Source organism: Rhinolophus ferrumequinum (genome assembly GCF_004115265.2).
Source record: "Rhinolophus ferrumequinum isolate MPI-CBG mRhiFer1 chromosome 15 unlocalized genomic scaffold, mRhiFer1_v1.p scaffold_54_arrow_ctg1_1, whole genome shotgun sequence".
In the NCBI taxonomy this organism is placed as follows: Eukaryota; Metazoa; Chordata; class Mammalia; order Chiroptera; family Rhinolophidae; genus Rhinolophus; species Rhinolophus ferrumequinum.
Window position 1 is genome coordinate 4712226 of NW_022680357.1, and position 23225 is coordinate 4735450.

A 23225-nucleotide genomic window follows, 5' to 3' on the forward strand; every position below is an offset into this window, starting at 1 on the left:
CCCTGTGTGTGTTTCTATGTATTAGGTAAATCTGCTACATCTTCCAGTCTTGGCAGGGTAGCCTTATGTAGTAGGTGTCCTATGGAGCCCAGTGTTGCAGACTCCCTGCTCACCTGAGCCAGCTTCTCCAGGAATGTTCATTGTGTGGGTTCTGTGTGCAGTCCTGTTGTAGTTGAGCTTTGATTGCTATTGGCTTGTCAGTGGGTGGGATTGACCCTCAGGCTAACTGGCTGTGAGGACTGACCATGACTATAGTGGATGAGTTGTAGTATGGGGGTGACCCCACAGTGGGATTTGCTTTAGTGGGACTCTGGTGCCTGCTGTGTCCACCCTTTGGGTGTGTCATTTGTGGAATTAATTGGTTGTGCTCTGGTATAGTGTGAAGCTGGCCACCTGGTGTGTTGTTTCTGGGGCTTCGTGGGAGTGGCTTTGGTGCAACCCCAGGTCAGCCACTACCTGTGCCTGGCCCAGGATCACCTGATAGGAGCTTCAGAGTGATTGGTTGGTAGCTGCCTATGCTGGATTTGCGGGTACCAGGGAGAGGCTATGCTGCAAACCAAGGCCTCCTGCCACTATTGTGAGGGGATGCTTAAGATATTCAGGGCATGCTAAAGCCAGTTGTTACTTGTTTCAAGTTTGTGGACCTTTCAGAGATTTTAGGGAAGTCCATAGTATGGCCTGAGGCTGGAAGCTTTTTAGGAATAGCCACTGAAAAGGTTTGGGCTGGTGTGGGGGTTGGCTAGGGCAGGTTCTCAGGAAATCACCAAGGTGGGCGAGTTTGATGGAGACTCAGACTTTGTAACTGCCTGCAACTGCAGGCTGTGTGGGGGGAGGGCTCAAGAAAGTAACAATGGCACCCGCCAGCAGTTTAGTCTTGGAGAGAGCTGCCCTTCCATCCCTCTCCCTTAGGCCAGGCAATTTAGTTTCTCTCAGTATGTCCCCAGTGCTTTTTGAGCTGCTGCCCCAGTGCTGGAACTCTGAGTGAGTGAGTCAGTTGGCCAGTAAGTCCCTGTGTGGGCCCTTTAAGGGGAACACCGGGGACTCCAGCAGCCCTCCTTCTCTTCCTGATGGAATTCCCACTGATTTTCATAGCCACATGTTGTGGGGAATCCTCTTCCCAGCACTAATAGTCTGGGCTGGGGAGCCTTGTATGGCGTTGGGATCCTTTACTCCTCAAGGGGGACCTCCAAACCGAGAAATCCCTACTGATTCTTAATGCCACGTATGGGTATGAAACCAGCTTGTTTCATGTTTGCCCCTCTTACCAGTCTTGGTGTGGCTTTTTTATATCCTTAGTTATAGGAATTCTGTTCACCTAGTCTTTAGGTGTTTCTCAAGGGTGGTTGTTTTATAATTTAGTTGTAATTTTGATGTATCTTGGGAAGAGGTGAACACAGCATTTACCTACTTTGCCATCTTGACTGGAAGTCCTGTACACTTTAAAAAGGTGAATTTCATGGTATGTGAATTATAGACAGGGAAATTTCATTTTATAGATAGAAATGTTTAGTATCTAAAATATTTATGAAGGATGTACTATAAACAACTTAAGTTCAATATCTAGAGTCTACATAGTAAAGAGCTGTATCATTTTTATGGAATGAAGCAAAAAGTGGAAATTCACATGGAAAAATTCACAGCCTCACTAAATGGTAATGAAATAAAACACGTAAAATTCCATTACATCTCTATTAAATCAGCCAAAAAAATAAATAAATAAAATTAAACGTCAGATATTACTTTGGGCATGACACCTTTTAAAATCTTTCTGGAAGATTGTATGGCCAACTGTAACAAGTGTTACCAAATAGTTCACATTCTGGAGCCATGTTAGGAATAACAGGAGAAAAACTATGTGTGTAGGGAGGTGGTGGAACATATACATGAAGCTGTCTGTGAAAATGTTATAGCAAGGGATAATTGGGAGTAACAAATGACAAACCTTAGGGCACAGATAAGCAAATAAGGTATGTGAACTGTGTTAGAATGTGAATTATGTACATAGAACAAAGCTCCATGAAGACAGCAAAGCATGTGTTTTATGCTTGCGTCACAGCCATGGAGAACCTGAGTCTAATCTAGGCTCTTAAACGTGAAGCTGTGGAAAGAGGAGTTGGGGTAGAGGAGTTTGGAGTTTAATCTTCATTTAATTTTTTTTTTCCCTTTACATCCCTTTTCTTTATATCTCTTTAAATGGGGGATAATACAAGGGACATCTGTGAACTACAGCACCTAATATTCCACAGGCCCACAGATTTTCAGATATAGATCAGGACAGAATTCAACATTTGGAATATGTGTCACATATTTTTTTTCACAACAGCCCCATCTCTTTCACGGTGTTTAGTAGGGAAATGGGATCTCACAGTGATCGACTGAGTGACAAAAAATGAGTTTATGATCAAACTTTCTAATCAACTTATTTATGAGGACCAGCCGATACTCTTAAGAATGAGAGTTCATTAATCCAGGTACAAAAATAGTTTATAACAATCCGGTCAGCTTGCTTTCCCCCCCTAGACTTCCCAAATCCTTAACACAGGGGTGGATAGAATGAGGGAACACATCCTTGCTGTGGGGTTGTGAGGGAAAATGAAGGTAGGATGTCTGTCTCAGGAGCATCTTAGGGTGCTGATTCATACATGGATTTATTTAGCAACCGCCATGTACTTTCTACTCTGAAAAATGTGGCATGTCATCAGTACATGTGTTCTCTTTACCCTTGGTTTACCATTAGTTTTGTATCTAGCTTACTTCTGCTACTAGTCCATAAGCTCCTGAGCACAGGGATTATCTTATTCCCTATACTCCCGAAAGCACCCAGAACCAAGTATGTGTTTAATAATGTATGAATAATACATTAATAATAATGTTTAAGTGTATGAATTCAAGTTACAAGGCTGGGACTTGGAAGAGAGATGCCAAGAATGGGGCAGTCAGTGAGGCCCCAGGAAACCCACTGGACAGATGGTAAGAGGATCCATGTTCTTCCCTCCATCATGTGTCCCAGGGCTGAAGATAGGTTTGAGGGGCCCAGAGGAAGAGAAGCTAGTGAATGTGTAGATGTGGGATTTGGCTGTCACATTGTAAAAGGAAATGTCTCTAGCATTGTAGTCCAGGAAGATGCCCACACGCCTGGGGGGCTCCCTCATCTTCAGGCGGGTTGGGGGAGACGTGGACACCTGGTACTCCCTTCCTTTCATCATTATCACCCAGTAGCCATTCTCCGGTGACAAAGTCATGCTCCCCTTTCTGCTTGTGGACGCCTTGCAGATGCCCAGGACCCACCCTGTCTTGTCTCCCACCTCCACTTCCCAGTAATGGAGGCCAGAGAGGAAGCTCGGAGAGCCCAAGGCCATGATGCAGCTATCAAATCTTTCTGGACTGTCAGGCAGATTGTTGCACTTGTTTCCAAGTCTCACACTCTTCAGGTCATCAGAGAAGATGAGGTCGGGGTGGGCGGTTTCTGCGTCCAAAACCACATTAACTGCAGAGAGAATTAGAATACCTAGCTGGGGGTCCATGGGCAACATCCCCACAGGTTCTTCCCACCTCCAGGAAATGTACAGGGCTGTTCACAGGGACCTATCAGGGGACAGCACAAGGACCTATCAGGCCAAGGCCACTTGCCTTGATCTGGGCACTTACCAGCGTGTGCCTGAGCACCAACCAATTCTGGAACTACAGAGAAAAAGGAGATGGGGGAAAAAAATCCTGAGCATTCCCATTCATTCCCCTGGTCCCCACAACAAGGAAAGACAAGGATCCCCATGCTCAGAACCCCAATTCCTCTGCTTCGATATAACCCCATTCCTCCCAGAAACCTGGGTCTGCCTTGGACATGCTATGGTCTGATGAGTTGACCTAGCCAAATGAGCCTGTGAGGGCCTGTCATGACCTTTCTCTTGCATTTGTTACAGGTGTTTTTCTCTCTTCTAAATAATGTTCAGAAATCAATAGTGTAAAAGAATATCACAATAACCCCTGCTCAGCACATGACCATCACCATACTTACCAATGAAGGTTTCCATTTCTGAACTCAGGGTTTCTAAAGGGAGAAAGAGAACTAGAGTTAAATTCCCAGCTAGGGACAGATCAGGGAGAGGCTGAAGGCAGAGTCAGAAGTCCAGGAGAGGTGGAGAAAGGATGACAGGGTGCTCTTGGCTACATGGATCTCAGGGAGGAAGCAAGCAGTTGCCTCCCATTTTACCCCAAACCTACTTACTTGAGAAGTGCTTTATGCTCTTCTCCACAAACTCTGATTTCTTGTAGAGCAGGTGGAACTTTTCTTTCATCTCTGGAGGGGTGGCCCATGGCTCAGGGATAGTCACTGTCTTGGCCCTAGAGACAAAACACTTGTCCACAGAGGGCTGGAGTGGCCTAAGCTCCCTTGAGCTGGAAAGGAGGTCATACCCAGCTCAGCCTGCGCTTCGCAAAGGAAATCCTCCCTGGACTTCAGGTTCTAAACACTGGTACTCAACTTTGGCTATGGATTTTCACCACCTGGGTGTTTTAAAAACCACTGATATTAAAACCACAAGGAATTTTAATAATGGCCTTAAAATGGTACAGATATTGAAATGCTCAGCCCAGAATTATCTATGTCAGATTAATTACACTTACCTAGTCTTTTTCTTTCTGTTGGAAAAAAAATGGTAATAGATGAGGAAAAAACCACAATGAGATGCTACTTTGCACCAATTAGGATAGCTATTTTTAAAGAAAAAATAAAAAATAATAGTGGCAGCAAGGAATTGGAGAGATTGCAACACTTGTGCATTCCTGGTGACAATGTAAAAATGGGATAGATGTGGGAAATAGTATGGTAGTTCCTCAAAAAACTAAACATAGAATTACCATATGATAGAGCAATTCCACTTCTGCGTATGTACCCAAAATAATTGAAAGCAGAGACACAGATATCTCTGTACCAATATTCATAGCAGCATTATTCACAATAGCCAAAAGGTGAAAGTATCTATTGATAGATGAATGGATAAACAAAATTTGGTATATACATACAATGGAATATTATTATTTAGCCTTAAAAAGGATGAAATTCTGACACATGCTACAATGTGGATGAATCTTGAAGCCATTATGCTAAGTGAAGCCAGACATAAAAGCACAAATATTTTATGATTCCACTTAGGAGGTAGTTAGAGTAGTGAAATTCATGAAGACAGAAAGTAGTGGTGGTTGACCAGGGACTGGGGGAGGGCGGAATTAAAAGCTGTTTAGTGGTATGGAATTTCCATTTGGGAAGATGAGAGAGTTCTGGAGATGGATGGTGGTGATAGTTGCACAATAATGCAAATGTACTTAATGCCACTGAATGTACATTTAAAAGTGGTTCTTAAAATGGTAAATTTTATGTTACTGTATTTTACCAACAACAACAAAAAAGACTATAAAAAATTTATTCCTGGGTTGCGCTACTGAAGAATTTAGATTTAGCTCATCTGCCACGGCCTGGATGTCAGGATTTTACAAAATCCTTTACAAAGCTCCTGGGCTGATGTAAAGTCCAGCTTCCTTCCCTGCCTTCTGGGCTTAGCAGCTCTACTCTTGGAAAGTGCTTCCCTCTCTGAGGCCACAAACACTTGTGCAGGAACAGTTTTCATGAGGTGAATCACATAGGACACAATCTATTAGGGACGCTTCTTAGGCAGCCACAGTCAGCATGGCAGACTGTGTTCATTCTTTCTAGTCTTCAACCCCATGCTCTCCCGCCTGATCATACTCCTGTTTTCCCTACATAAATCCAGAAAGCCTTTAGGTAGCTGCAGGAGATGGGAGGAGCCCGGGGAGGAGCCACACTCAGGGTTGGGAACATCTCTCTTCTTGGACTGACTCCCCAAATGCTTCCTGCAGGACACCCAAGGGAACACCAGGGGGCCTCTCGGTACCTGTGCAGGGTGAATCCGATGTCCTAGGAGAGAAAAGAGGGAAGCTCTCCATTACCAGTCTCCTAAGGGCTGCATTGACTACTAGCCTCTCTTCCTGTGCTCCTAGCCCCAGGGTATCAGCATTTTGGGGCCACCTCTCCCCAATTCTAACTAATTACATAAGGTGGAAGCCCAGTGAGGGCCTGCAGTGAAGCCCTGCAGTGAAGCCCAGTGAGGAACTGCACCCATGCCCCTGCTTATCTCTTCTGGGAGATGCCAGGAGGTGCCCTGGATTCTGGGCCACCCAGGGCTCCTGAGAACTCATCAAAGGGAACTGGGCAAAGAGGCATTGTAAGTCACCAAGATCAAGTTCCACCCTTGGACTTAAGGGCTTCACCCACTGGATTGGGAAGAACTGATGGCAGTACTGGGAGCCGACGTCATTCTGCTGGGCACAGCGGGCAGGGCGAGGACAGGTTCAGCCACACTCACCTGCATAAGCTCCCATTCTGACTGGCACTGCTTGGTCTCCAGCTCCTCAATCAGCTTGTCGAGAAGGGCAATGTCCCTGGACACTCGGGTATCATATGTCTCCCTGACCTGTCCAATGGTCTGGCCCAGCTCCTCCAGCCAGGCCACAAAGAGCCGCTTTTGCTCCTCCAGAAACTGGCACAACTGCTCCCACTGGTACCGGACTCGCTGCTTCTGGATTTGAGTTTGTTTCTATGAATGGGATAGGAAGGTATAGAGGTCTGTGTGGTAAAGTGGATGTGTATGCCCACAGAATCCCCAGAAGCCCACCTCCTGGAGGTAGATAAGGCTTCATCAGCATCTTGGAGGCCTGGATTCCAGAACAGGAGGCAAAATGAACCTTCCACAACAGCTGAAGGTTGAAGGGGATGGCTCTTGGAAAATGCCCTAAAACTTAGTGTTACGGATTAAATTGTGTTCCCTCCAAAATTCATATGTTAAAGTCCTAACCCCCAGTACCAGAAAATGTGATCTTATTTGGAAACAGGGTCTTTTCTGTTTTCATTAGTTAAGATGAGGTCATACTGGAGTGGGGTGGGCCACTGGAGTGGGGAAATTTGGACACAGACATAGACACACGGAGAACAGCATGTGAAGAGTCACAGGGAAAAGATGGACATCTACAAGCTGAAGAGAAAGGCCTGGAATATGTCTTTCCCTCATGGCCCTCAGCAGGAACCAACCCTGTCAACATCTTGATTTTGGACTTCTAGCCTCCAGAACTGCAAGAGAATAAATTTCTGTGGTTTAAGCCACTCAGTTGGTGAGGGTTTGTTATGGCAGCCGCAGGACACTAAGATACCTGGTGTTACCTTCTTCCTTCCTTGAAAGCCAGTGTGATGATGGCATTTGCCTGGGGTCATAAATGGACAAGATCATGAACCACCAAAGTCTTCAGGAGGGAAACTTCACTCTCTGCCCCCACCCCAAAGTGCTGGCATGCAGAAGGTTCTCAGTATGGCTCTGAATGGCGATGGTCAGTCTAACTTGAATATAAGTGAACTTGACCTAACACTATTGTTGCACACTGGTCAAACATTAACTCTTCTATTGACCTGTTTCTCATCATCACTAGGAAGCTTCTTCAGTGAAGTAAAGTAGCTCTGGGGCAACTTTTCCTTCCTCCAAGGAGGGAGAGGGTCCTTCAGATCCACTAAGACTGGTCTTAAGAAGTCTCATTGTTTTTGGCTCAAAAGGACAGGACTAACTTTAGTTATTTTAAACCAAAAATGTCTCCTCACTTTTTGTTGTTGATGATGGTAACATTGACTTTTTTTGTTTTTTAAGGACAGGTCGGTTGTCACGTTCAGTGGCCTGTGTTCTAAAATTGTCTGATAATCTTGCTCACGATTAAATTCAGGCTAAGCATTTGGGTAAGAATACAATATGCGTATGTTTAATGCTGTGGTCTTTCTAGCACATCTCATGGAGTGGCAAAGAATATCATTTGTCCATCACCATTATTGTGATACTAGGATCAGTTGCTTGATTAAGGAAGAGTCTACCAGATCTCTCCATAGTAAATGTACATTATTTCCTTTATAAAGTAATTTGGGGAGTGGCACTTTGAGAGTGTGTAAATATCTTGTCCTCTAACGATCTAAAAATTTTAGCATTCATTGATGTTCCCTGTTGGTGTCAATTGTTATATTGGTGTTTGTATAATGGAAATTTCGAATTTAATTATTCTTTTATTTATGTTTTAGTTGCATTCTACTTTAAAGAAGAGCTTTTCCTTTCCCTTCCCTATGGTTAATTTTTATTATTATTATTATTGAAAGAATGAGGAGGAGAAGTTCTGGAAAGAGCATCTTATTTCCATAGGGGCCCATGTTGCTGTGAGTTTCTTAAGGGAGAGCTGAACCTTCTTGTCTCCCTAAGTGGCCCAGGCTCCTGACTCGCCCTCCTCAGGGGGCATCCCTGACCTCTGCTCCATCCACAAGTTCTAAGCCACTTGGGATTACAGGAAAGGGTTTTCATTTTGCTACAATTCAGGAGGTTCCCAAAAGTCAGACACCTGGGCCAATGTCACCCTCCTCCCATTATGCCCTTTTTTTTCTTTGCTTGTCTCCCATTATGGTGTGGTGGGTCCCAACAGAAGTTTGGAACTCAAAGAGCGAGATGGGATCCAACCAACAGAAATGCATCAGACAAATCAAGGCTGTGTGGGGCAGGTGCCTTCACTTGCAGGGAAAATGGAAGCTACTTACGCATTGAAAGAGGCTGGACACCAACTTGATAGAGGAAGGCCAATAATTTGTACTTACTGAAATCTGTGGTATCACAAAACCACAATTTTAATGACAATGTCTACTTTAACCATTTGAATTTTAAAAATCGATATGGTTTTTGTAAAAAAAAATGGACAACAACAATAAAAACAATACAGAGGAGTATTTAAAGCTGAAAAATGCCTCCTCACCTTTCCTCAATTCCATCCATCAGCAACATCCACTCACATTAGTTTCTCTAAACCATTTTGTGGTGAGTATGAAAAAGTGCAACAGGGTCCTCGGAGATGTGGGTGGTACCCTTCTGCAGGGAGAAGCTCATCCTCGGACACCCATTATCTCCCTGTCTCCACACCAAGAGCAGGTGATTCTAAATATGTGATTAGCTCTGCTTCGCTATGAACCAGAACAGAACCTCGGTGACGCCTGTTCACTCTTGGTCCCCTCTCTCCTTCTGCAGTGGTGAGCCCAGGCAAGGACTTGGCCTTACCAGGTAGTTTGCGGTGTTCTCATCCCCCTGAGATCTCTGCTCTTCTCCAGATTTTTTCAACTCCTTCAGATATTCCAGCTGCTTCTGAATTTGTTCCTGGAAAAAGAACACTTGTTGAAGCTTAAACTTGGCTCCTGCCACCATAGTTAGTGCCAATCCTAGAGGGGAAAAATCTACATCGGGAATTAAAACAGGGTGCTACAGCCAAGAGTACATGGAGGGGTGCTCAGGAAGGAGGAAGAATGAATTCTCCACACCGAGGGAAGCAGAGCCGAGAGAGATTCCTAGTGACCTCCTGTGAGCACCTGAGTTCAGCCATACCTGAAGTCAGAATCCCTTGGACCTCTGAGTTACGTGAACTGGTAAATTCTCTCTTTGCTGTCTTGGTTTGTATTGTGTTTTTACCATTTATAGCTCAAGAATGCTGGCTAATGCATCAAGCTCCCAGTGTCACTTTCTTCCAAGTGCCCAGCAGAGAAAGCCCCCAGCCAGGAAGTCCTACCTTGTATTCCAGGGCAGCCTCCGCGATGGGGCGCACTCGGTGTCCTCGGTGCTCCTGACTTAGGCTGCAGATGAGGCAGATAGGCTCCCTGTGGTCCTCGCAGAAGAGCAACTGGGCCTGCATCATGTGACGCTCACATTGCAGGGGGGGCTTGGGTCTCACGCTGACCATCTGTAGGCCCTCCTGCTGCTTGGGGCCTCCACTATTCCTTGGGATCGAGGACTGGCACAGGTGGCAGCTGGGTGGGCAACCACCTGAGGACTTCGGATCCCTACAAGCACCAGAGCAGCTGCAGGAATCATGCACACAGGTGCCACCAACCGGGTCTCCTTTCTGGGTACGGCAAAGGGGACACACAGCCTCATCTTGCGGCCTCCCTGGGGACATGGCAGTGGAAAAATCTCCTGAGTGACAAACCCAGGATATTACAAAGGAGTAATACAAAAGCACAACAGAGAGAGAGAGAGAGAGCCCACTCCTGGGACACATGAGTTGTCTGTTAGACTGGCCACTTCCTAGCTTGTCCTCCCCTGAGGCCCCTCCAGCAAGGCAGCAGACAAGCCCCTTGGACTGAGGGCGAGGGGCTAGATCTCACGACAGTCCTAAGACCTGGAATTCTTGGGCATTTATCGTGATGAGAGGAGAGGCCTTTTGCTATAACTTCTATGTCTTCCTCCTGCACATACACTGATCTAGCAGGTGATACAAGGACAGCAAAACATTCTGACTGGTGTTTGCTTTGACACTTAAAATCACCTAGGCTGCTCATGACTCTAGTGGGAACTCCCTGGGGACAGTAGATGGTTCAGGGCTGGATCTCCAGCCCCTAGCAGAGTCCCTGGCACATGGTAAACCTTTGGGAAGCGTGTGTTGAATGAAGGAACAAATGGACCACTTCTCACACCCAGATTCAAGAAGCATTAAATGAAAGTAAGGAAGGGGACTTCATGAGGCTGAAGGGTATAATCCACCATGATGACATACAGCTATGACTATCTCTGAAGTAAGACCATAGCACAACTTCATGAAGCAGAAATGACAGAAGATACAAGAAGAAATTTCACAATCCATCAGTAACCTCCCACTTCCTCTTCTCACAGGGTCCCAGGAATTTATATCATAACTGTTAGTAAGGTCCCTCAGTAACCATTCTCCCCTCCTACCCTTGAGATAGAATTGATTGCTGCCCATATGGCTGCTTCCTCCCCCTCCAAATAAAACTACATTTCTCAGCCTCCTTTGAAGCTAGTTGTGGCCATTTGACTACATTCTGGCCAAAGGGATGTAAATGGATTAGCTTCTAGAAACTTTTGGAAACCTTCCCTAAGTGTTACTGTTCTCCTTTGTCTGTCCTGCTGCCTGGAATGAGGATGCCACCATTTGAGATCATGAGCTTGAAAGTAAACTTGGTAGAGCTGAAAAACAGCAGAAGCCTGGGTTCCTGGGCCATGGAATAGCACATCTGTCCCAGGTCACCTGTATGTCATTTATGTGAAAGAGCAGCAAACTTCTCTTTTGTTTCAGATACTGTTGTTATGGTGTTTCTGCCATTCACAACCCAACATAATCCTAATTTTTTCCTCCTTAGTATGAGAGACCTAGGATTTTAGCCACCAGCTCTCCTGTCTGCCCAGAGAAGGCAAATGGCAGAATCTCAGCCCCATGACATTACTGCAATAGGGTTATTGGGAGAAGGGGAGATTTTTACCTAGTTTTTCCCAGATGCTCAACCTGGTGTCCATGAAGCCCTTGGAATTCTAAAGCAGGACTTCAGAGTGTCTAAGAACTAACTGAAATTTGATGTACCATTTTGTGAAGATGTGCATATATAGATTTTTTTTTTTAGGATTCACAGCCTCCAACAGATACCCAAAGGGTTGGGGACCTCAGGGAGCACCCAAGGATCCAGTGACATAAATACATTGGGATTAAAAGGAGGTTTATGGGAGAATACCTGCACAGGTCACTATTCCCTAAGGATGCCAGGTGTTTTGGATTCTGGGGTCCTTTCTTACCTGAAGATGGAGGGACTTCAGGATTTGAAGACTCATGGAGCACACTGCCTACCACCTCCCCCAAGGTCTCAGAGGTCTCTGGACCCTCAATTTCCTTTTTCTCTGAAGGTGCTGTGGCTTCTGGATGCTCCCAAGTCTTCTCCTCTCCAGCCAATATTACATTGGAAGATATATTCCTGAATGCTTCTCCACCCAGGATCACACAATGTTCTAGATTCCTGGAGCCTTTCTCTGGAGCCACAGTAGCCCCTACATCCAGAGTGCCTACTTCGCTGGAGTTGGCTGCTGAGTCCAGATTCTCACTTCTCCTTTTCTCTTGAGGAAGAAGAGTTTCTGGATTGGGGGCTTCTCTTTCTCTTGAAGTAATGGAAAGTTCAAGACTTTTGGGTCGCCTATTTTTTGAAGGTAAATTTGCTTCAGGTATCTTGCATTCTTTCCTTCCTGGGGACCCAGCAAATGACCCACTAGAGAGTCCTTGGAGCCTTCCTGCAGAGCTGGCATTCCTGCGTAGGGTGACACTCGAATTGCTCCCCTTATCCCCTTGCAGCTTATTGGGGAGGGGACTTCTCCTGGAACACAGAGTCATGCCCTTGGCCGCTGGCTTGCCCTGCACATCCAGGCCCTCCGAGACCTTCTGATCTCTCCTTTTGCCCTGAGGCTTCTTCTGGGCCCCCCTTCCAGCCTCGGGCTGGCCGCCTGGCAGGCTGGCTGCCCCATAACCATTTTGCCGCTGCCTGTCACCTTCCGGGCCACCTGGTATCCTCAGGCTCTTGGGCTTTTTCTCCCCAGAGGAACAAGACATTGCTGAACAGTTGGTGCCACTTACTGGATATTCTGAAAGGACAATGAGACAGTTGGGAGCTCAGGGCCAAGGGCCGGGGGAAGGGAGAAAAGAGATAAATCCCCTCTGAAATTAGAGACGTTCCATTCAAAACATTCTAGACAACAGCATTCAATTACCATTAAATAAGAACATACTAATTATTTGCTCTATATTTTTCAAATAGTGCTTTCAGACTTTTTAGGCAGGAGAACTTGTTTCCAATGTAAGAATTCCAATAACAGAATTCTTCATACATACATAAAAACCCTAGTTTATTGGTATAAATTTGTGATTATAGATGTACAAAACTCACTTATAAAATCAATCAATAAACAAGTGTTGGCGAGGATGTGGAGAAAAGGGAACCCTTGTGCACTGTTTGTGGGATTGCCAATTGGTGCAGCCGCTATGGAAAACAGTTCGGAGGTTTCTCTAAAAATTAAAAATAGAACTACCTTATGACCCAGCAATTCCACTCCTGGGTATTCATCCAAAGAAATCCAAAACACTAATTTGAAGAATATATATACACCCTATGTTGACTGCAGTGCTATTCACATTAGCCAAAATATGGAAACAACCCAGTGTCCATCGATAGACGATTGGATAAAGAAATTGTGGCACATACGTACAATGGAGTATTACTCTGCCATAAAAACAAGGAAATTTTAACCATTTGCAACAACATGGATGGACCTACAGGATATTATGCTAAGTGAAGTAAGTCAGACTGAGAAAGACAAATGCCATATGATCTCACTTATATGCAGAATCTAAAGAACAAAATAAATGAACAAAACAAATATAGCTACAGAGAACAAACTGATGTTTGCTAGATGGGAGGGGGGTTGGGGAGATGGGTGAGAAAGTTGAAGGGATTAGGAAGTACAATTTGGTAGTCACAAAATAGTCACAGTGATGTGAAATACAGTATGGGGAACAGTCAATAATGTAAGATGGGTACCAGACTTATTGGGATCACTTCATAAATTACATAAATGTCTAACCACTGCACTGAACTAATACAAAATAATGAAACTAATATAAAGTAATATTGAATGTCAATTATAATTAAAAAATATATGTATAGTCATGGGATGTAAAATACAGCATAGGGAATATAGTTAATGGTATTGTAATAGCCATGTACGACGTCACATGGGTAGTAGACTTGTTGGGGTAATCACTTTGTAAGGGGTGTAAATATCTAATCATTATGTTGTTTTGTACACCAGAAACTAATTAAAAAATTCAATAAAGAAGGATCAACAGATGGAAACTAGACTTTTGGTGATGAGCACACTGTAGTGTATATAGGTATCAAATTATAATGCTGTACACTTGAAACATGATGTTATTAACCAATGTTACTTCAATTTCAAAATAAATAAACAAAATGCTCTGGGAAAACAAAATTCAATTACAGTAGTAAACAAGGGGCAGAATAGTTGTATTATCCATGGCAAAATAGTGGTAATCACTGAAGGTGGGTGATGGGGAGACACTTCATAGTGCCCTTTACTCTTGAGTATGTTTGAAAATCCAATTAAAAGTTTTAAAGAAAAAAAAGAAAACCTTCCACACAGAAAGGGACAGTAAGGATGTGTACCTGTCTCAATCTGGCATCAGATATAGTAGAAAAAGAAAATCTCTCCTGAAGATTTGTAAACACAAGTGCAAATTCACATTATTCATACAGTCCAAAAAAACTTCAAGAGATTAATTTCATTTGAAGAGGGTCCTACGCAGCATTGTCCCCAGGTAATTAGAGTGAGCAAATGGACCTTTCTCTGGAAAACTCAACTTCAAGCAAGGCCTCAAAGAATTCCCACACTGCTGTATGATATGTTGGAAAGTGTTAAGAGAGTAAATCCTAAGAGTTCTCTCACTGTCGGAAAAGATGTGTGTTAGCTGAACCTATGTGGTAATCATTTCACAATATGTGTAAATCAAACCATCATGCTGTACGCCTTGAACTTATATAGTGATGTGTCAATTTTTTTCTTAATAAAACTGGGGAAAAAAGAACTAAGGTGTTTGATTGGTGCAAAAATTTGAAATCGGGTTATGAAGGACAGTTAAAACTTCAGAAACTAAATTATTTCTGCTTTTTTTTCCTTTTGGTTTCAGGAGGTGCAGAAAATCCTAATTCACATAGGTAAGTAAGTGTAAATGGTAATTTTTTTGAAAAAACAGCTTGCTTTGAAATTTCAGGATACTGGTTAATTAAACAGAAATGACAGGAAAGTCTTAATATTATCGAAGGTCTACATAATAAGGAGTTCAAGTACAGCACGAACTGTCACACTGGTGGCCTTCAGTATTTTAAAATTTGGTTAATGATACATTTTAATACGAATTTATTAGCTTTTTTAAGTTAAAAAAGTAGTAACATTTGCATCAAGTATTTGCTAACATTCTAGAGAATCCCTGAAATATCTTCCTGGGACATAATTTTAAAACCACTACTCTAACAAAGAAATGAAGATAACCTATTATTAGCACCTTAATATTTGGTTTGAAGAAACTTGTATTAAAATTACTTTAAGAAAAAGACAAAACACAAAAAATAAAGAAGAATAAAATTACTTTAAAGTTGTTTAAAACACTTTGCTGTTGGCTTTGTGTTTTAGGAAAACATAAGTTACCAAAACTAGCTCAAGAACTGATGAGAAACCCTGGATGGGCTAATAACCAGATTTTAAAACATGAAAAAGTAATTTAAAAATTCTATTCATCAAATTATTACAGACTCAGATTAGAGTTGGTTTAATCTTATTGCTCTTTGAAAGAACAGAGAATTTTTGTTATTTAAACTGTTCTACCACATTTAAACACGTGAAAAGCATTTCTGATGTATTGTCAAAGTTTAGAAATAGAAGAAAAATTCAGACACCAAAGAATATTTTTTTCAACTGATCATGTATTACCCCCCACCCCCAACCTCAAAGTCTTTAAAAGCAGAAATTGAGTAGGCCACATTTCTTTGATCACAATGTAATAAAATCAGAAAGTACAGCAAAAGGGCAGCAGAAGAACCAGGAGAGGGAAGGAAGAAGGGATAAAAAGAAAAGATGAGAGAAAGAGGGAGAGAGGGAAGGAGAGAAAGAAAAAGGGATAAGAGGTAAGGAGGGAGGTTAGGAGGGAGGAAGGAAAAGAAAAGAAAGGAGAAAGTTCTTTTGAGAATTCTAAAATGCCTTTGTGAAATGTGTTAAAGAGCTCAAAACAAATTAGGTGGGTAACAATGTGAAGATTACCTGTCAACCCTATTAATGTGATTGGTTAGGAAGCCCTTTTGCTTACCCAGATACTTGTTTGTACACAAGTATTAATCATAAATGAAGTGAGGAATTCTGTACAAACAGGCATCTAGCTCCTGCCTCTCCCGATCCTTCCCAGAGTCAGAATTTCAACCGTTTTTAAAAAATGTTTTTTAAGCCATTGGGAGGCTTAGCTTTACTAACCCGTCTCCAAAGACCAGAGCGGGGAAAGCGACTTGCTTGGTCAAAATCACTAGCGTCATGGTTGATCTGGGACTCCTAACCCCCAAGTCAAAGTGCGTGGTCTGAACAGGCACTTGTTCTTGCACCTTCCACCTCATCCCAGCCGTTACAATGGTAGAGGAGGGGTCATGGGGCCTACTTACCTTGGTCAATCGCCCTGTGGAGCTCCTCTGCCAGGAGATGCTGGTTGATGGCTTTCAGAACCTGCAGGGTCAGCTGCACAGCACACTTCTCCCCATAGTGAGAGACCAACAGAGAGGCCAGCTTCACTTGTCTGGCTGTCTGAAGCTGGCCCCTGGGTATCCGGGGGTGCTCCTTCTCCAGGCTGGTATTCTGCAGCTTGAACTTGAACTTCTCAAAGTCGTAAGGCACCAGCTCCTCCAGTGAGTGTAAGAGATGGTCACTGGGGGTCTTGGCCATGGTGTTGACCAGAAGAGGCTGGAGCCAGCTATCTGGCTTCTGGGAGGAGAAGAAGCCCTCTGTCCTGGAGCCCGGGGGTAAGTGAGAAGAGGCAGCTTGTGAAATAACGGAAAAGGCACAGGAAATGCTCTGTGATTTGGTGGAACTGAGGAGTGTCACTGCTGGCTTGTGTTCTCTTGCAGATTTTTGTAGCTTTTCCAGCTGGGAGGGCTCAATGCCTTCCCTCCAATGCCCCAGCTCTCATCTCCAAAGGCTGGACTGTAGAGTGGTGGGTAAGTCTGTGAGGGGAGTCTGGGATTGGATTCCGGTCTTTTTATCCTTGGGCAGGCAGTCAGATGCTTCCCTCTCTCCTCCTCCCAGAATTTGGGGGTGAGGGGTGGGAACAGAGCCCCTGGTCCCACATTGGAGAGGACCATGTCAGCCCCTTTGGCCAACTGTTCTCTGCCAGAATATTGGGATTTAATTCACACTTCATAGCCAATGGTGAGAAGGGCAGGGGGCGGGGTGGGGGGAGCAGCAAATACAGCCCTGCAAGCTTTGTGGTTCCCTGCCCAAGAAGGCAAGCAAGGCCAGAAGGGCACTGCCAAGAGAGAAGCCCTGGTGTTGCCCCTGTTGATGCAGTTCCAGTTGTCTGCTACTTCCAGCAAGGGCCTCATAATGCCATGCCTGGGACCACCATCCTGATCTGTTTGTTTCCAGAGCTGACTGTGCCCTGGCTTCCTGTGAACCTACCTGGGAAAAGATACTCATCCATACACATTTACTGAACACATTCTGGACACCATGCCAGGATGCTGGAGAAACAAGGTGGAAAAGGTATAGACATCCTTCAGAGCTCACAGCCCAGTGTAGGGCCCCAGAGGGGGCTCCAAAGCTCATGGAAGTTGTATTTGGGTAAGCTGACTTCTTCCTCAGAGAACTGCTTCTGTCTTTCTTTATACTCTGATTTTCCCCCCAACTTTTTGTTTTGAGAAATTTCAAACCTACAGAAAAGTTGGGAACATAGTAGTACAATGAACACTTATATACCTTTTACCTAGATTAACCAACTCTTTGCATTTTACAGTATTTGGTGATAGTCTTTTCTCCTTCCCTCTCCTTCCCTCCCCGCCCCATTCTTTCAGGCACACACTGTTTTTTCTGAACCATTTGGTATGAATTGAAAATACTATCACAAATCACTCCAAATACCCTAGGTGCCATAAATACTAAGAACAAGGATACAAATATATTACTTTAAATAATCAGAATACAGTAATCACACTCAGGAAATTTAATGTTGTTAAATCAAATTTCCCCAATTGTCCTTGACAGCTTTTTTTTTTTTCAATACAGGGTCCAATCAGAGATCATGCGTTGCTTTTAGTTATTATGTCTCCGTAGTCTCTTTTCATCTAGAACACTTTTACACTTCCCCTGCCTTTTCCTTAATCCTTTCCAGACAAGTTTTTTGAAAAGTCCATTCCAAGCAGAATGTCCCTCAATTTAGCTTTGTGTTATTGTTTCCTCATTATTAGCTTGAGGGTATATCTAACACATGCTAAGGTCTCTCCATTATAAAAGGACATTTTTTTCTCTGTACTTAATTAACATGATTGTGTAGAAATGTCTGATTCTCTCATAATATTTCACCGCATGGTTTTAGCTTCTATTGAGGATCCTTTCTTAAATCAATTGCTACAATGGTGGTTACCAAATGGTGATATTTCTATCACTTAGTTGATATCATTTGCATATCCTGGTTTAAACTTTATATTTCTCATGACATTTTTGGCTTACAGATGTTTTGTTGGTAATACAGTTACCCTCTAACAGTGCTTGCTCTGAGCCAGGCACCACTTGCTTTATATCCATTATCTCCTAGAGTTTCTGCAGCTCCCTTCAGGACAGAATTCATCATCCCCATTTACACCCAGGATTAGTAGCTTAGCGACTTGCCCAGAGCCAGGATTCAAACCTACTGTTAACCACTTTGCAATATTGTCTCCCTGCATAATAATTTCTTATTTTACTATGCATCACTAACTATGGATGTCATTTTTTCAGCTCTCCAGTGAGGATCAAAATGGGCCATACTGACAACTCCCACAAGTCAGTGACAACATTCTGATGGTTGGCCGAACAAACAGCCCTATGTGTGACCAGCCTGGGATCAAGACTTCAATGAGTTCTGGTTGGTTGAATTTATCTTATTGTCCAATTGTGCTTTGTATTTTACAGAGATTCAGTGCTTTTGGTTTAATAGCTGATATAATACCCAGTTCTCTGGATCCTGCTGAGAAAATACCCGCAACCCACATCTTCCCTAAAAAAAGGGATGAACCCAAATACACATTTCTTATGCAAATGTTGGATTGTGAAATTCTAAGGTTGAGCTAGAAGGGTGTTGACTGGGTATCTCTGGGACCAGAACCTGTATCAAAGTCCGGAATGCAACGGCACAGCCACCTCCCAGGCACCCTCCCACTGCTGACGCAGAAACGATGAAATTGTGCAATGACATGCAGTGTCTTTCGTGTTCTTGGGTCCCTGAGGCCTGTCTTGACTACCTAGGAAACTCCTCTAAACTGAGACTAAAGCACTATGCCACAAGTGGATAGGAAACTGGACTTTCCAGTCTACAGCAGGCTGTTTTGCAAGTGCAGTGACATCTTTTGTAATGGGCAATTCGGAGAAAGAGACTTCTTGGAGAGCAGTGTTTTGATGCTACTAAGTCCTTTCTAGGTGTAGAGAGTCTTACAAAACTCTAATTTTTTTGAGATTCCAGTGAGTTTTTAAAATGAAGAAATGTGAAAATAGGATGATAGCTATTGGGATGCATTTTAAATCTTTAACAATTAAAGTGGAGTATTGATGAACTCCTATTTCTTGTTCCTCTGTGATTGTATGAGTGCCCTTATTTGGGGATAACATGATAAATCTAAATCCAGTGCAACTGGTACAAAGGTTCCAACCTCTGCTTTTATGCCCACGTAATACACAGCTGCGTCACCCTGGCCTTTACTCCATTTCTGGTCATCAAGGGTTTCACTTTTTACTGCATTCATTTTTGTATCATTTGGGATTTTTAAATCAATATGTATTACTATTTATAATAAGAAAAAAGATAGTTGTAAGAAAGTACTTTATAATTAGCTTAGCCTCTAAGGTGCAATAATTCCTGTCCACCCAACTATCACGATAAAGGATGTCTATAAAGTAGTATTTAAATATAATACATATCTGCTATTGAGAAAATGGGAAGAATTGCTGGGAAAATCATGGAAGAGTTCCTGTGTTAATCTGGAGTTGAAAATAGTGGATCCCATTGTGACATGAACTCTCCCTTGCCCCCCAGTATGTTGAATTTTAAGGGAGAAATCTGAGACTTTGAAGAGCTAACCACTAAAGTTCTAAATGAATTTTCAGGCAATGAACCTCCCACTGAGAAACATACTTGTAGCTGTGCTGAGGGCAAACGGGGTTCTGGGACAACGTGCAACCTCCTAATCAGAATGGAGACAGAGGGAGAGGAAGCCAGCTTCCCAACGTGGGATGCAAAGGGTGACCTTGACCTGTTGAGGTAGTCCAGTAATGGGATCTGAATAGGTCCCCAATGAGAACTTCATTTGCAGTATGGTAATATTAAGCAAGAGGCTTTGTAAGCTATAAAGTGTTTGTACACATTATTCCGATTGTTAACTCTAGGTGGTCAGTGGTTGTTTATTTCACTCTTTAAATTTTTCTGTGTATTTAAACATTTTAAAAACTGAAAAAGTTTTGTTCTACCACTATTTATAAGGGACCCTCTAGGAGGCAGACTTTGGGCATACAGCTCCTGACCGCCAAAGGCTTACAGATCAGTGAAGGAGGAAAACAATTGCCTGGAAGGCAACTGCTCTCCCCCACACCCTTTGAGTTTCGGTTTACATAATCCTGTCCCCACTCTCACACCTCCCGGTCCTTTCACCCCCAGCAGAGCTGACCCTCTCCTGCCCCGTGCTTCTGTCTTTCCCGCTCACCACCTCTTATTGAAACTGTTCAGTTTGGAAGCCGCACAAAGTTGTGGGGGGAAATACGGGACTCCAAGATCTAGGACCCCTGTGACCTGGTCAAGTTACTCGACTTCTTTGAGCGTGCTTTCTGTCAAATGGGTTGTTGGGGAATTCAATGAGAAAGAAAGTATGCAAAAGTGCCTGGCACCGTGGGGTAAGTGTCAACTTCATTCTTTGGTATTCCAGCGCCTGACACGTCATGGGCCGTGTCGGTGAAGGTGGACGGAAGATTTCTGCCTCCAGGACCTCCTCCGCCCACACCCTGCGGTTCCCGTCTCGGGAACAGGAAGGCGCCGTCTTGGCGGGTGTCACGCACGGTCGGCAGTATCTCCCTGGGGCAACAGCTCGGAGGGGAAGTGGCTTGTGGCAGGAAGGGGAAGAGCGGCGGGAGGATAAATAAGTGTCAGCGCAGCGCCCCGACAGACAGGCCGGCGCCGGGGTCCAGGCCCGCTCGGCACTCTTATCTCCGCGGGGCCTCGGGACATGCTCGAGATGAGGGAAGCCCCGAGAGGCGCGACGCACCCCCCGCGCCCGCTCCTGCCACCCCACCCGGCCCCACGACTGCCTTGGTCTCGCGCGCCGATTGTACAAAAGCGCTGGCGACTCTTTGAAGTACATCTCCGGGTTTCCGGGAGTTTGTGAACCAATCAGAGGACGGGTGGGCGGGCTCTCTGGGAGTCTCGCGGCTGCGCGGCGCCGCGCTGCTGTGGATGGGGTTGGCAGCCCCCAGCAGCTTGCCCCTGTTTCTCGCCAGAGCTGCGGAGCGCCCGGCGCGGAGGAGGCGCGGTTTTCGCGGCTGGTATCCGACCACAACCCCGGGAAGTGGAGTAGACGTGGTCCCCGGCTGCTCTCTCCTGGGCTTCGGCGCCTCTGGGTTGCGCTGAGGCCCTTGATCCTGCAAAGCGCTCCCACCCTTATGCACCTGTAGACCTTGTTCACTCACGTTTAGGGCAAGTATCTACCGAGTGCCTAGTATGTACCACTTAACTGTGTTAGAAGTGAGGATGATCACGTCAGGCAGGATTCCTGCCCCTAGAAGCTCATCTCCAGAGAGAGGGCGAGTAAGCGATAATTTCCAATCATGGTAAGGGCTGTGAAAGAAAAGGCAACACCTGTACTGCCATTTTCTCGGTTTTCAAACACTGCCCCTAGGAACCCTAGAATACAGATTCTTAAACTTCTCTGTATCGTGATTCCTTTTGAAAAATCTAGTAAAATACTATGTTCCATAGGGATAATGGTTTTGTTCAGAAAAGAGTACATGCATTTACAATTTCGTATATCATTTTGGGGCGTTCATGGACTTCCTGAAGTCCACCTGGGGGAACCTAACCTAGTAGGGGGCTCAAGGCATAGACACCCATATCAGCCAGAGCAGCCCCTACTTTTTAAACTGTTTTGCATATCTCCCCTTCAAGAAAGATTTCCTTTGATCCAAGTGTACTGCGGGGGGTTGGGGGGAGCAGATCACCCAGCTAGATTGTCTATCTGTATTTCTAGTTCCAGCATTCTATTTAAGTCCTTCCCATCAAGACTACTTTCTAGTCGCAGGTTAACATAAGCAGACTGTAGCCACCTGCATGGTAGTGTGAGAGGCACCGTCTTACTTAAATCCTTGTCATCCTTCTGGAACATTCCCCTGCCTGTCACACTTGCCAATTAGTTAGCAACTGCAAACAACTTAAATGACTATCACCAGGGGACTGGCTTAGTAAATTTTGGTGAAGCCATTCCATGGTTTGCACTGTATCAGTTGAAAACAGTGCAGTGATTTTCCATATGCTAATGTGCAAAGATGGTCAACATACATTATTAAATAAAAAGAACACATTTACAGTACAATGTGACAGCATAATCCCATATTTGTAAATAACAGAAAAATATTTTAAAAATTTAAATATCTGAAGGGAGATTCAAGAAATAACATGGCAACCTCTAGAGATTAGAATTGGAAGTCGGGGTAGTGCTTTTCACTCTATGTCCTCTACATTTTTGTGTTTTTCAATGACCATTTAAACATTTTATGATACATAAAACATGGTCCGTGAATATGTTCTCAGTGTAAAATAATAAGGCAAAACAGAAAATATAGCAAGGTAAGTGTTAGAGGGAGACTTTCATGTTTTGCTCACTGTTTTTATAACAAAGGTTAAAGAAAACCTCATTAACTGGAATATGTTTTCACTGGAGTGCAGAGGATTATAAAAATGGTTTTTATTTTTTATTTATTATTTTTATTTTTTAATTTTTTTATTGAGGATTGTTAGGGAACAGTATGTTTTTCCAAGATGTCAAGTTGTTGTTGTTAATCTAGTTGTGGGGGGCGCAGCTCAGCTCCAAATCAAGTGGTTGTTTTCAATCTAGTTGTGGAGGGCACAGCTCACTGGCCCATGTGGGACTGAAACAGGCGACCTTGGTGTTATGAGCACCTTGCTCTAACCATGGAGCCAACCGGCTGCCCACCAGCGGCCCAGCTCCAAGCTCAAACCGTTGTTCCTCACTGGTCCATGTGGGAATCATAAAATGGCTTTTAAAAAGAAGACTGTGCCTTTAGAGAAACAAGTATGTCAGGTTATCAAGTAATATGTGATGTTTGCCAGTACTGAAGGAAATACAGCACAGACCCACCTCTAAAGTAAACACACATGTACATATACATGCACTGCAGGCATCAAATTAATGAATACACAGACTCTTTAACGAGAGCATAAAGTCTCACACCTTGGTCCTTTGACGCAACAAAATAGAAGCTAAAATTTTGTCATATAAAAATCATATAAAAATATGA

At 43.9% G+C, this 23225-nt stretch overlaps 1 protein-coding gene and 1 long non-coding RNA gene across 5 annotated transcripts; one reads left to right on the top strand and one right to left on the bottom strand.

The window, feature by feature from the left end:
* Nucleotides 1-1638: 1638 nt before the first annotated feature.
* MEFV (MEFV innate immunity regulator, pyrin) lies at nucleotides 1639-16486 on the bottom strand. 2 transcript variants are annotated; one of them, XM_033101734.1, is made up of 10 exons: nucleotides 16127-16486; nucleotides 11658-12491; nucleotides 9643-10046; nucleotides 9141-9236; nucleotides 6381-6611; nucleotides 5910-5932; nucleotides 4226-4341; nucleotides 4016-4048; nucleotides 3649-3681; nucleotides 1639-3487 (listed from the first exon to the last, which is right to left on the bottom strand). In XM_033101734.1, the coding sequence occupies exons 1-10, from the start codon at nucleotides 16401-16403 to the stop codon at nucleotides 2937-2939; spliced, it is 2598 nt and encodes an 865-aa protein (XP_032957625.1). In that variant the 5' UTR covers nucleotides 16404-16486; the 3' UTR covers nucleotides 1639-2936. The 2 variants fall into 2 exon arrangements, with proteins under 2 accessions (XP_032957625.1, XP_032957626.1); XM_033101735.1 differs by having other exon boundaries at nucleotides 1641-3487; nucleotides 9643-10019; nucleotides 16127-16485.
* LOC117019684 (uncharacterized) lies at nucleotides 14608-22249 on the top strand. 3 transcript variants are annotated; one of them, XR_004422538.1, is made up of 4 exons: nucleotides 14608-14638; nucleotides 16586-16675; nucleotides 17103-17297; nucleotides 18450-19199. It is a non-coding gene; the product is annotated as an uncharacterized LOC117019684 (long non-coding RNA). The 3 variants fall into 3 exon arrangements; XR_004422539.1 differs by lacking the exon at nucleotides 14608-14638 and adding an exon at nucleotides 20624-22249 and having other exon boundaries at nucleotides 16559-16675; nucleotides 18450-18576; XR_004422537.1 differs by lacking the exon at nucleotides 14608-14638 and having other exon boundaries at nucleotides 16567-16675.
* Nucleotides 22250-23225: the final 976 nt, after the last annotated feature.

Bases quoted from the DNA above. Each gene is read 5' to 3' on its own strand.
- MEFV (XM_033101734.1), bottom strand. From the start codon at position 16,403: ATGGCCAAGACCCCCAGTGACCATCTCTTACACTCACTGGAGGAGCTG. The intron at 12,492-16,126 runs GTAAGTAGGCCC...TTGTCCTTTCAG, and splicing joins CCACAGGGCGATTGACCAAG to AATATCCAGTAAGTGGCACC. The intron at 10,047-11,657 runs GTAAGAAAGGAC...TTTGTCACTCAG, and splicing joins TGAAGTCCCTCCATCTTCAG to GAGATTTTTCCACTGCCATG.